At 41.7% G+C, this 13,589-nt stretch overlaps 1 protein-coding gene across 3 annotated transcripts in view; it reads left to right on the forward strand.

The window, feature by feature from the left end:
• ATP8A2 (ATPase phospholipid transporting 8A2) overlaps nucleotides 1-13,589 on the forward strand; it is a 1,034,865-nt gene that overhangs the window by 332,329 nt on the left and 688,947 nt on the right. For all 3 annotated transcript variants that reach the window (XR_013224076.1, XM_077298312.1, XM_077298313.1), the window contains 2 exons: nucleotides 1,623-1,667; nucleotides 11,545-11,617. Coding sequence is in view for 2 of the 3 variants with exons in the window: in XM_077298312.1 (XP_077154427.1) it covers nucleotides 1,623-1,667; nucleotides 11,545-11,617 (118 nt within the window). In the remaining variant the exon portion in view is untranslated. The remainder of the gene's footprint in view (nucleotides 1-1,622; nucleotides 1,668-11,544; nucleotides 11,618-13,589) is intronic.

Here is a 13,589-nt window from a genome sequence, read left to right on the forward strand (position 1 = left end):
TTTAAATAGTTATTACCCACCCCCGGAAGAAGCTGGTGGCGAAACGCGCGTCGAGGTGAAGGGATGCCTGAGCCAATCTCCTGTGGCAAACTCTTAGTATACAAGTAATAATTATTTAACCTTTTGAGTGGATTAATTAATACATTGTGGTTTGATATTTTACCGCTTTTCCCTCGTTTTGCTCCCTTATATGACATTTCTGCTTTTGTCTATAATATTGTGGTTTTAAAATGATTTAAATAAAAACTATTATTTTATTACTTTTTTTGTATCTCTTGTAGCCCCATAATTATCTTATATATGGGATTTGTTGTTTGATATAATAGAGGAGCAGCTCTATAACTATGACAAATAAAGGGGAATCCTGAGCAGAGGTCCCTGTTAAAAGTTCACCCTATTAATCCCTTTAAGGGAGATATTTATACATGTATATACATTTATATAGCATTGATAAAACCTGACTGATTTGAGCTAATAAAAACTATTTACAGTGTTTGCCCTCATAAACACACTGGGGCAGATTTACTAAAACAATCCAATTTTTCATTTGTAGATAGTGCAGATGTAGACTGGACAGTCTTATAACGCATCACCTTTGTCACGGCGCCCCATACAGTTTGATAAATTTGGTTTCTTTAAACTTTCTAGACTAATATTACACCACCTATTAGTTGGCTTAGTTTGTGCCAGACATTTGTGCCAAGATTGACGCCTGTTGTCCTATCTTGAAGGGAATCTGTCAGCGGGTTTTTGTCATGGAATCTGAGAGCAGCCTGATGTCGGGACAGAGACACTGATCCCAGTGATGTATCACTTACTGGGCTGGTTTTCAATCCTTATTTTCTCTGCTGCAGATGTAGCAGTTCTCTGAATGCTGAGCTCTGTATAACCCCGTACACACCATTGATTGGCTTCCTGTTTACACTGTACATTGTCAGAAAGCCTTTAATCAGTGGTGGGGGCGCGGTTACACAGATTAGCTGGACTGCCTTGCACCTGTAACCTAGTCCTGTAGTGATAATCTCCTTCTGATAAAACATTGATTGTTTTGAAACTACAGGACACAGCCTAATAAGTGACACGTCCCAGGAATCAGGGTTTCTGCCCCTACATCATGCTGCTTCAGATTAAATGGCAAAAAATTCTGACAGATTCCCTTTAACTCTTATAAATTTATACAATGCTGAGTTTATTTTTTCTACCCTTGTGTCTAACACGTATAACAAATGTGATGCAAGGCACGTAAGACCATTTATTTTACTGTATATAAATTGCTTTAGAATTCTGGCACATGGAGCATAATAAATATTCCACAGTGTTTTGCAGAAAAAAATAGCTCAGAGTTTAATAAATATGGCGTTCAGCCTTTTAATGCAATTTCACATGAAATCTGGATTTATTGCATTGCTAAATATGTCCAGAAGAAATTGGAACTTTTGGTGCTATTTCTGCAGCTGCCGATTCCAAATGATTACTTCCATTACTCTGCCATTTCTGTTTTTATGGATTATTATCGGGAAATCAGATTTTGGATTAAAATCATTAGAAAGTTATTTTAAAACGTGCAAGAAACATGTCCCCATGTATTTTACCCTTTTTTCTTATTTCCACATACCTGGAAGCCACTTTCCAGAATTTGAGAGAGAGCGCTCCTCTGAAGATTTCAGGTAATTTTGCCAATTTTTTAAGGTTTTATTTGCTAATGCACAGACTCTGTATCTATTGCGTGTGTATATATTTATCAAGTCATGCTTAATTATTTAATTATCTGCCATTTACTTAAAGGAAATCTCCACCTTATAATCTTTATATTAATTAATAGATCCTTTTTTTTCCCTAATACTAAGCTCCAATTCACCTACATGGGAATAAAACATGCTGTATACCTGCTGCCACCACTAGGGGGAGCTTAGGAAGTTACTGCAGACTGCATTGTTGTTGAATGCAATGTATTCACAGTACATAGTGAGCTCCCTCTAGTGGTGACTATAGGCAGACAGCAAGTTATTTTTTTTTTAAAGGAACCTGTCATTAGATCTCCTTGTTCTAAACTGTGACTACTAATTTGTTGTCCTCATTTCATCCCTGCAGCTTGACATAATTGCATAATGTGATCATACACGTGGCCCGTGCTCACATCTATCAGAGGCAACAAGCCTAGATTGTCAGATTTGAGGAGGTCCGACGTATGATATTGGCCCCTGCCCATCTTACTTTTTGGTACTGACTTGCATATGTCATATTGGGCAAAGGTGGTGAAATAAAGACAGTGAGAATACTCTTCAATCTGGTCACAGCAGTTTAGAACAAGGAAACGTGTAAATAAGCTTCTATGGATATTGTCCAGCACGGAAAGTTATACAACTTTGCAAATCAATTTATTTGGGGATTTTTCTTTATTCCTGTAAAAAAAATGCATGTGAGCGTCTTTGAATCCCTGCTTTTCCCCCATCTATTTGCCTGCCTTGTTATCAGAACATAGTCATTTGGAGTACAGATGATGGCAGTGATGGGCTCAGCACCTGGGTCATGGTTTCTGAGGATATGCTGCTGCAGGAGATAGTTCTGATGAGCACAACGCTCAGAGGAGGAGCCAGGCGCTGACCCATCACTGCCATCAGCTGTACTCCAAATGGGTATGCTCTGATATCCATGTAGCAGGAGGTATTGAAATAGACTAGGGAGAAGCAGGGGTTTGGAAAACACTTACGGTATATAATTTTTTTTTATTATTTACAAGAATAAAGACAAATCTTCAAATACAGTCGTTTGCAAAGTTTTATAACTTTGTACAAAGTTATAAAAAATGGAAAAAAAAAAGTTTTGTTACTCTTTTATATTTACATCTATGTGAACGATAAAAAGTAAACCTCCGACCGCTATAAAAATCTAGCGAAAAAACTAATTCTAATCATAACAGAAAGTTTAACCTGGTAATAAAAAAGTTTTTTAGTCATTTAGTTGATGGTTCTGGAATGCAACCAGTCACCTTCAAACTTCAGGCAAATTACAACACTTAGTACGACAGGCGGCAGTTGTTGCTGTAGAACCACAAGTTGCAGAACCAGAGTTCTATAATTTCATCCAGCACAGAAATGAGTCCTTTGAAGACTCTTGAGGCAATTTGTGATCTTTTGTGAGAGGCCATGTGTATGAGTCATAATTTCATCATTCCTTGTGTCCGACAACCCTGTTTCTTCCATTTCCAACGAGCCACTTTGCTAAATACCCGCAGCCCTGACTTTTTGATATGTTTGTATAACAACCCCGCTTTCATCTTTCTATTTATTCTCCACACACAATTATTTTACTCCTTAATCCTAGGCCAGACGAGGCCGAGAGCGTGTAACACAGGGGCGTCTTACAGGCCTCCTGGCACGGGACGCTCTACACATGCCTTCCCCCTGTTCATACGAAATACAAGAACATGCTTTGAAAAGAAATGAGCGGAACGTAATCTCCTTTAACATTTTTATTTCATTTTTTACCTTTTTTTTCCTCTTGGTAAATACATTTATATCCCAGCACCGGCTTTTTTATCTTTGCTCTACATGAACAAAAATGTATTATAGAGAAAAATTGGGACAATTGTCATCAATGTTTCCGCTCCTTCCTTATGTAATCGTGAAACGCGTTAGCCCCAATCATTAATATTGCACACAGAGCCGTTCCTGGCGTAGTCTCTCTGTTCTGAACATTGGCCACACTGTCATTAGTGGTCAGCGGGGCCTTATTTAGCAACATTTGGCTGAAAATTTTCCATTTAGGCCGTGCCAAGGTCTCTTCTTTCAAAGCTGAATGGTTTATACTGTGTAGTATTTCTTTACGGTCTCATAATCCACTCGAGACTTCACAGAGCCGCACGTTTGACTTCCTCTCTCCTCATCGACATATGTATACGTTCTTCTCCATGAATACATGACCATATGCCTTTATGTGTATACAAGGGAGAAAAGCCATCATGGAGAGACCCCAATGGCGTCCACTGATTAGGTGTTTGTCTTCTTTTGCGTCTATATAAAGGATCTCGTAGAATAATTATTCTCAGGTGATTTAATGTTTTTGCCTAACGCTCAGACATTTATATCCTCGTTACTGTTAGGAGCCATTTCCAAATTCAGGGTAGATTCACTTACGAAGCCCACCGGATACTGTACATTAAAGAACAAGCTTAGATGTGATTATTGACATTTCCTCTAACTCTTGGACTGAAATGACCATGTGTTTTTCTTTTTCTTTGAAATATAGAGAATTACACACCCCTTTTTCAATATGGAGGGATTTCTAGAAGAATGCAGTAAGATGCAACAGGCAGGAAGTCAGCCTGCGAGACGGGTTTTATCTGGGAGAATTAGTAGAAGTAATTAAAGGGGCTCTACTTTTTTAATATTGTGGTGTCCTAGGGGCAGGAACTGGTGCAATTTTCCTAAATATAGTTAGGTCCTGAAATATTTGGACACTGACACAAGTTTTGGCATTTTAGCTTTTTACCAAAACATCTTCAATATACATTTATATAATCAATGTGAGCTTTAAGTGCAGATTATCAGCTTTAATTTGAGGGTATTTACATCTTAATTGGAGTAAGAGTTAGGAATTACAGTTTCTCTTTTTCAAGGAACCAAAAGTAATGGGGCAATTATGTAAAAAGCTCCTTAATGGACTGCATGAGCCTTGTTAATCCATCATAATTAAGCAGGTAAAAGATCTGGAGCTGATTTCGGGGGGTGGCATTTGGATATAGAAGCTGTTGCTGTGAACCCACAACATGCGGTCAAGGGAGCTCTCAATGGAAGAGAAAGAGGTTATCAATAGGCTGAAAAAAAAAAGAAATCTATCAGAGAGATAGCAGAAATGTTAGAACTGGCAACATCAACAGTTTCGTACATTCTGCAAAAAAAAAAAAAGAGTTCGGGAACTCAAAAAGGCTTGGACGTCCACAGAAGACAACGGAGGTGGATGATCACAGAATCCTTTCTATGGTAAAAAAAAATCCTTAACACCCTCCCAAGTGAAACACACTTTCCAGGAGGCAGGTGTTTCAGTATATAGGTCTACCATAAAGTGAAGACTTCATGTGAGCAAATACAGAGGGTTCACCACAAGGTGCAAAAGCATTAATCAGCCTTAGAAATAGAAAGTCCTCCAAAGAAAAGCAGATAGCACTCACGGGTCTTTTGTAGAAATTCCGCTCTTTATTTGTAGTAAAAAAGCATGTTGGCCGGGGGAGTGAGGACCGGAGTGGGCAGAACCTTGACGACGGCCTTTTCACACCTGCTAGTGCTTCCACGGGTCAATTAGAAATAGAAAGGTCAGATTTGACTTTGCTAAAAACATCTAAAGAAATTAGCCCAATTCTAGAAAAGCATTCTGTGGGCAGAGTATACTAACATCAACCTGTACTACAATGATGGGAAGAAGAAAGTATGGAGAAGGCATGGAATGGCCCATGCAACAAAGCACACCGCATCTCTGTAAAACATGGTGGAGGCAGTGTGACGGGATGGGCATGCATGGCTGCCAGTGGGTCACTAGTGTTTATTGAGGATGTGACTGAAGACAGAAGCAGCAGGATGAATTCTGAAGTGTACAGAGCGATACTTTCAGCTCAGTTGACTGTTGAAAGTTGACTGGACGGTGCTTCACAGTACAGGTGGACAATGACCCAAAGTATACCGTGAAAGTAACCCAGGAGTTTAAGGCAAAAAAGTGAAATATTCTGCAAAGGCCGAGTCAATCACCAGATCTCAACCATATCGAGCAGCATTTCCCATGCTTAAGACAAAACGTAAGGCAGAAAAACCTACAAACAAGCAACAACTGAAATCGGCTGCAGTAAAGGCCTGGTAAAACATCAAAAAGGAGGAAACCCAGCATTTGGTGATGTTCATTGCTTCCAGATTTCAGGCAGTCATTGCAGGCAAAGGATTCTCTACAAAGTATTAACCAAGAACATTTTATTTTAGTAAAGTTAATTTGTGCAATTATTTTTGAGCCCCTGAAATCCGGAAGCTTTCTAGAAAAATAATTGCAATTCCTAAACGTTTCACTGGATATTTGTTCAATCCCCTTTAGTGAAACGTAAAAGTCTACACTTCAATTGCATCTCAGTTGTTTCATTTTAAATAAAAAATAATGTCATGCGGAGCCGAAATCGCAGAGATGTGGTCACTGTCCAAATATTTCTGGACCTACCTGTATACACTTCATATTGGTTCTGCCTCTGCGATCATGGGGCTTGCTGGGTCAGGTATCAGCAGAGGAGCATATACTGGACTGACAGTACATGTTATCCTAGGCACGACACCTTTTCTAAAGCATGAGTGCTTCTGCTCAAAACAAAATACCTCTAAATGTGGCCATGCACAGAACAGTTAGGTTGCCTACACCTACTGGGACCAGTCTCCTATAGAATTTTCTGCCAACATTGGTTTTGCATGTGTTGGGAAAAAAATGGATTGGGCATGATGAATTTCAATATGTCCAACCATTCATTCTCAAAATAGATACAAACAGATGACTGGCAGTGGCTTGTTTCCTTGAAAACACATGCACGGTGTTGTGCTAGAGGGGTGGTGATGTGATATGGCTACCTTACTGCTCCCTGTACCCATGAGCCCTATCATTGGCAAATAATTAGACATTGCATACATAAAATCACATACAAATGTATTCCTATCTGGCTGCTGGACATCATTTTATTAAAGTGTACGGCCCCTTTAAGAAGTAGAAAGAGTTCTAAAAAAGAGTGCACCTGAAAACAGAAGTGTGCTTCATTTCAACCAATCAGATTACAAATCTAATTTTTTTTTTTTTCTTTGCGAAGGTTGAAAAATGAGAGCAATGCACTAGTTTTTATAAATCTTCCCCGATGTGTGCCCATTATTGGACGTGTGTAGATTGTGCTTGCTAGGTTGTATAGTTGTGTATTTCTTGTATTTGTTATTAAACTGTTGAAACGTTAGAAGAAAGAATTCTGTGTTCTGAAGACCAATTCTGTGCAGTTGTAAGGCAGGACATACTCGGAGCAGTGTGCCAGTGCAATGATCTTACAGTCACTTTTTCAGATTTTAATTTGGAATTTTTGATATTTGGCGATATTCACCTTTGTAATGAATTTTATTTTATTCCTGTAATGCATCTGTGATGCAAACAAAACAACTTTGCAGGGAACTTTGTACCTATAGTTTCTATGCAGATTGATGTTTCCATGGTTACAGACTACAAACAAACCTTGTGTAGTCTGATCCTGCTGTTCTCTCTGTCATACTTTTTTCATCCTAACAAAAATTAGCAAGATGTAGAGGACAAATGTAAGGCAGTATTAGTGCAAGACTATACAGGGATTGCAACCATGAAAACACATTATTCTGCATAGAAACTGTAAACATAGATCGGTATATAGTTTGTTTTAAAGGGAATCTGTCACCTAATTTTTCGCCTATAAGCTGCAGCCACCGCCATCAGGGGCTTATCTACAGCATTCTGTAATGCTGTAGATAAGCCCCCGATGTAATCTGAAAGATGAGAAAAAGATGTTAGATTATACTCACCCAGGGGCGGTCCCACTGCGGTTTGGTCCGATGGGCGTCGCAGTCCGGTCCGGGTCCTCCAACCTTCATGCGATGGCGTCCTCTTCCTTGCTTCCTGTCTGGGCCTCTCTGACCTTTCCCGGTGCCTGCGCACTGCAGTATTTTGCTCTGCCCTCAACAGGTCAGATAAAGTACGCCTGCGCAGGAGCCGCGACAGGAAGCAAGGAAGAGGACGCCATCGCATGAAGATGGGAGGTGCCGGACACGGACCGCGACGCCCATCGGACCGGACCGCCCCTGGGTGAGTATAATCTAACCTCTTTTTCTCATCTTTCAGGATACATCGGGGGCTTATCTACAGCATTACAGAATGCTGTAGATAAGCCCCTGATGGCGGTGGCCACAGCTTATAGGCGAAAAAATAGGTGCCAGATTCCCTTTAAAGAGGAGGTATCACCAGGTCAAAAGTGACTATTTTTGCTCTTGTTTTATTTCCGATACTTTTCTGAGTATTTTATTTTAAATCCACCCTATGGTTGAGGAGATATGGGCATTTTTTAGTGCTAATAAAGGGGTGGGACTCTCACGATCCTCTGGGGCGTGTCTTCAGGCTACTCTGCATTATTATCCTGTAAGACACACCCCTTTGTAAAGATAAAATAAAATTTAGCAGCAATCAAAAAAGCCCACATCTCTGTTATTTTCCATATTAAAAAAAGCAACAACAACAAAAAAGGAATAATCAAGGGGAACAGCAGGAATGAAATAAGAGCAAAAACCACTAGATTAGGCTTGGTGACCGGTCCTCTTTTAAAACATTGCTTCATTTTTATTTTAGCCAGTTGAAGCTATAAACAATGTTAATAAAGCTGAATATACAGCACGGTGGCTCAGTGGTTAATACTGCAGTCTTGCAGCGCTGGGGTCCTGAGTTCAAGTCCCACCAACTACAACATCTGCAAGGAGTTTGTATGTTCTTCCCGTGTTTGTGTGGGTTTCCTCCAGGTTCTCCGCTTTACTCCCACACTCCAAAGACCATACCGATAGGGAATCTAGATTGTGAGCCCCAATGGGGAGAGCGATGATGATGTAAAGTGCTGGAGAATTATTAGCGCTATATGAATGAGTAAAATGGATAAATAAATATACCCTTTAAAGCTATGTGAGAGGACCTCTCTGCCTGCTAAAAACGGGTGAAGTGGTCTGCTAATTTATTCTGATGTTTTTCCCCCTCTGTCACAGATATAGATGCAATAGATTAATTATTAATTATACACATAAGAGCGCTTCAGGAGGCAGTCAGACGGCCGTATAAATCTGACTGAGATTGGACTGCAATGCATGGACTGGCCGGCGGCTCTCCCTACCTGAGCATGATAGCTGCATAGAAATATATGAAGCTGTCATGCTTAGGTCAGTAGAGCCGCCGGCCAGTCTGTGCATGGTGTGGCCCGATTTTTACGGTCATCTGACTACTCCCTTAGGCCGAAAGCTAATTTCCCGACACCACCATACATATGAGTGCTCGACTAAGCAGATCAATTTATCCTTCTCTCCCCCAACATTTTTAGTAAGATTTGATATGCCCTGATACACATCAAATGGTCAGCCGATTCCTACAAAATCAGCAAGTTTACCCAACTTTCATCCAATGTGTATGGCGGCCGTAATACCCCAAACACATATCTGTTGCAGAAACCCTTACCCTGCTAAGGACTCATACTGTAGTACTTTCAATATTATGCAGAAGCCGATCTGTATGAGAAAATAAAATCTTGACATGCTTTGGCAAATTTCATAATAAAAGGGTTGTCCACTATTCGGAAAACCCCTTCTTAAACTAAATGTTCGGCCCCAATAAAATAATAAAGCCTATACTCACCTCCCGTGACAGCTCCGTTCCAGTGGTGTCGGCACTCGCTCTTACTGTGATGTAGTGTTGTAACACATGACGCCGGCACCCAATCAGCGCTGGCGTCACTGTCTCCGCCTTCTGACAAACTGAACATGATGAGGAAATCAGCGCTGCAGCTGATCCCAGCGCTGCAGCTGATCCCAGACTTCCTCGTCATGTTCAGTTTGTCCGAAGGCGGAGACAGTGACGCCAGCACTGATTGGGCGCCAGGCATCACGTGTCATTCCACCGCCTTAACAGTCCCCACACTGCGGAAATGGAGCTGGCACAGTAGGCGAGTATAGGCTTTAATATTGTATTGGGGCCGAAAATTTAGTTTAAGAAGGGGTTTTCCGAGTAGTGGACAACACCTCTAAGCAGTTGTCATAGCATAAAAGCATTCTACAGACTATGTTGCTTAAGGTCACGTTCGCACATCCAGTATTGGGTCAGTATTTTACCTCAGTATTTACACTCACTGGCCACTTTATTAGGTACACCTGTCCAACTTCTTGTTAACACTTAATTTCTAATCAGCCAATCACATGGCGGCAACTCAGTGCATTTAGGCATGTAGACATGGTCAAGACAATCTCCTGCAGTTCACACCGAGCATCAGTATGGGGAAGAAAGGTGATTTGAGTGCCTTTGAACGTGGCATGGTTGTTGGTGCCAGAAGGGCTGGTCTGAGTATTTCAGAAACTGCTGATCTACTGGGATTTTCACACACAACCATCTCTAGGGTTTACAGAGAATGGTCCGAAAAAGAAAAAAAATCCAGTGAGCGGCAGTTCTGTGGGCGGAAATGCCTTGTTGATGCCAGAGGTCAGAGGAGAATGGGCAGACTGGTTCGAGCTGATAGAAAGGCAACAGTGACTCAAATCGCCACCCGTTACAACCAAGGTAGGCCTAAGAGCATCTCTGAATGCACAGTGCGTCGAACTTTGAGGCAGATGGGCTACAGCAGCAGAAGACCACACCGGGTACCACTCCTTTCAGCTAAGAACAGGAAACTGAGGCTACAATTTGTACAAGCTCATCGAAATTGGACAGTAGAAGATTGGAAAAACGTTGCTTGGTCTGATGAGTCTCGATTTCTGCTGACATTCGGATGGTAGGGTCAGAATTTGGCGTAAACAACATGAAAGCATGGATCCATCCTGCCTTGTATGGAGCATCTTTGGGATGTGCAGCCGACAAATCTGCGGCAACTGTGTGATGCCATCATGTCAATATGGACCAAAATCTCTGAGGAATGCTTCCAGCACCTTGTTGAATCTATGCCACGAAGAATTGAGGCAGTTCTGAAGGCAAAAGGGGTCCAACCCGTTACTAGCATGGTGTACCTAATAAAGTGGCCGGTGAGTGTATAAGCCAAAACCAGGAGTGGAACAATCAGAGGAAAAGTATAATAGAAACACGTCATCATTTCTGTATTTATCACCCACTCCTGATTTTGGCTTACAAATACTGAGGTAAAATACTGACCAAATACTGATCGTGTGAACATGGCCTAATGGTCATAAGCATACTGCAGACCGTTGAGGGCCTGTGGTTCTATAACACAATGCTGTAAAAGTATTGTGTGTCTCTATGTAGAGTGTCGGCCCACAAGCCCTAAAAAATAGGAAACACTAGTTTATGAAATTCTGTGAATTTTTTTCGACGTTTCCTGCAATGTATTATTATGAAATGACCTAATTTCCTGTGTTTGGTCCATACATGGTGCATTCTGATTAAGCTAGAAGTGTAGTTTGAAGATCCTGGAGCTCCATGCATAATGTATATATTACTAGTGTTTTCCTATGTGATAGCAGGACTGTGGTGCTGGATATGACACCAGGGTCCCAGTGTGACTTCTACCTATGAACTCTATATATTACTAGTGTCTTCCTATGTGATAGCAGGACTGTGGTGCTGGATAAGACACCAGGGTCCCGGTGTGACTTCTACCTATGAACCCTCATAGCTGCGTCCCTGGCTGGAATATGATGGGTCCTCTACTAGGACATTGCCACCATGGTTCATTCTCGTGCAGTAGAACCTTTTATATCTCCAGGTAATACTTTACATCATTGATGTTAATAAAATAATCGTGATGTTGTCTTTTGTCTTCAGCCAGTTGCCAACAACAAGTGAATCCTGTGATTTTGACGACCCAAAGCTTTTTCAAAACATTGAAGGGGAAAGTGTAAGTATTATCAGGTGAAAAGATGCAACGTTACACACCATCTACTAAAACAAGTCAATATACAGTATAAAACGACACCGCGTGCTCAAGTGTTAGACAATTTTTAATGATTAATTATATTTTTTAACAACTACAGGGTTTAGTTCATGTGAGGAAGCGGCCATGTCATTATTCTTTCATCTTTTATTGGGACTCTGTCAGCAAATAACGACGATTCAAGCTAAGTCCCGCCGCTTGGTGCATCATGGAGGAGGCAAACATTTATGTACACCTTCCCACCTCCTTGTTTTCCCTCTATCTCCAGCCCCTCTTATCGCCACCTTGCTCTGGATCTAGAAAGCTCTGGCTTCATATATCCAGGGAAAGGTGGATATAGATGGAAACCAAGCAGGTGGAAAGGTGTATATAAATGATTAGCCCCGCCAGTGCTTGGTTTTAGTCCCTTTCAGGGCTCCTTTTCACTTGTGAGAAATACATCCGAGTCTCGCAGGTTAAAACCCTCTTCTGGCGCCGGCACTCCGGAGCAAAGCGTGCAGCTCCATGTGTTGCTATGCGGCCGCACGCTCCGCTCTGGAGTGCCAGCGCCAGAAGAGGGTTTTAACTTGCGAGACTCGGACGTATTTCTCGCAAGTGAAAAGGAGCCCTAAGGCCTTTACTTGCAGCCGAGCAGTGGAGACTAATATGCTGCGATGGAGCAATGTACTGCTTAAAAATCATGGTTTTCTTGAAAGATGCAGACTTATCCCTGTACCACTGCTTGATCATCGTGTGATCCGATTCTGTCAGATGAAAAAAAAATAAATTCTCCATTGTGTTAATCCGTGGAAATTGGACTACACTCACCTGAGTTCAGTCCGATGTTTTCCAAAAACTCTTAGGCTTCTTTCACACTTCTGTTTTTACAATCTGCACAGGATCCGTCAAAATGTTGAAATGATGGATCCTGTGCAGATTGTAAAAAACGGGTGCACTGGGCCCATCTTTCTGACGGACCCGTCGAGGCTATGTGCACCTGTTGTGGTTTTCGGCTGCCAAAACGCATACACAACACAACCCAGGTTAAAAATAATTAAAAAAAATTAAAAATCGCAATATTCTTACCTTCCGGCATCCCGCACAGCGTTACCAATGCTCGCGATGATCCCGGCAGCTGGCGTTCCCAGTAATGCTTTGCGTGCAATGACTTCTGATGACGTCGCGGTCTCGCGAGACCGTGAAGTCATCGGGTCATTTCACAATGCATTACTGGGAACGCCAGCTGCCGGGAGCATCACGAGCATCGGTAACGCTGCGCGGGACGCCGGAAGGTAAGAATATTGTAATTTTTTTTTTTCATTTTTAACATTATATCTTGTTACTTTTGATGCTGCATAGGCAGCATCAATAGTAAAGAGAGAGAGTGAGTGAGAGAATTTCCCTGACTGGAAATTCTTCCACGCATGCTCAGTTTCAAAAGACGGCATCCGTCGCTGGATCCCTGCTTTTGACAGTCAGCAATAGATCCTGCGTCCATAGGCTTCTATTATAGCCGACGACGGGCAGCGCAGGATCCGTCACTGAGCGATTTTCCATCGTACAGAAAAAACGTTCCTCTGTGCGTTGTTCCCCCTACCCCCCCCCCCGGCGGACAGCAATTTTCCGACGGATCCAGTGCACGACGGATGAAACGAAAGACCATCCGTCACTAATACAAGTCTATGGGGAAAAACAGGATCCAGCAGAAAGATTTGCTGGATCCTGTTTTTTCAAAAATCAACGGATTTCGACGGGAGCTCAAGGACGGAAGTGTGAAAGAGGCCTTAGACTTGCATGGTCGAGTGTGTTACGAATTTGAGATCAAACTCGGACATCCTGAGATTTTTTTTTTGCGATTTGGATGGCTATACCATTAAACCACATAGTCACGCCACACAACATAGCTAATAAATAACATTTCCCACTTGTTTACCTCTCATGAGCATCATTTTTTAAA

The sequence above is a fragment of the Ranitomeya variabilis genome, chromosome 3, assembly GCF_051348905.1.
Source record: "Ranitomeya variabilis isolate aRanVar5 chromosome 3, aRanVar5.hap1, whole genome shotgun sequence".
Lineage (NCBI taxonomy): Eukaryota > Metazoa > Chordata > Amphibia > Anura > Dendrobatidae > Ranitomeya > Ranitomeya variabilis.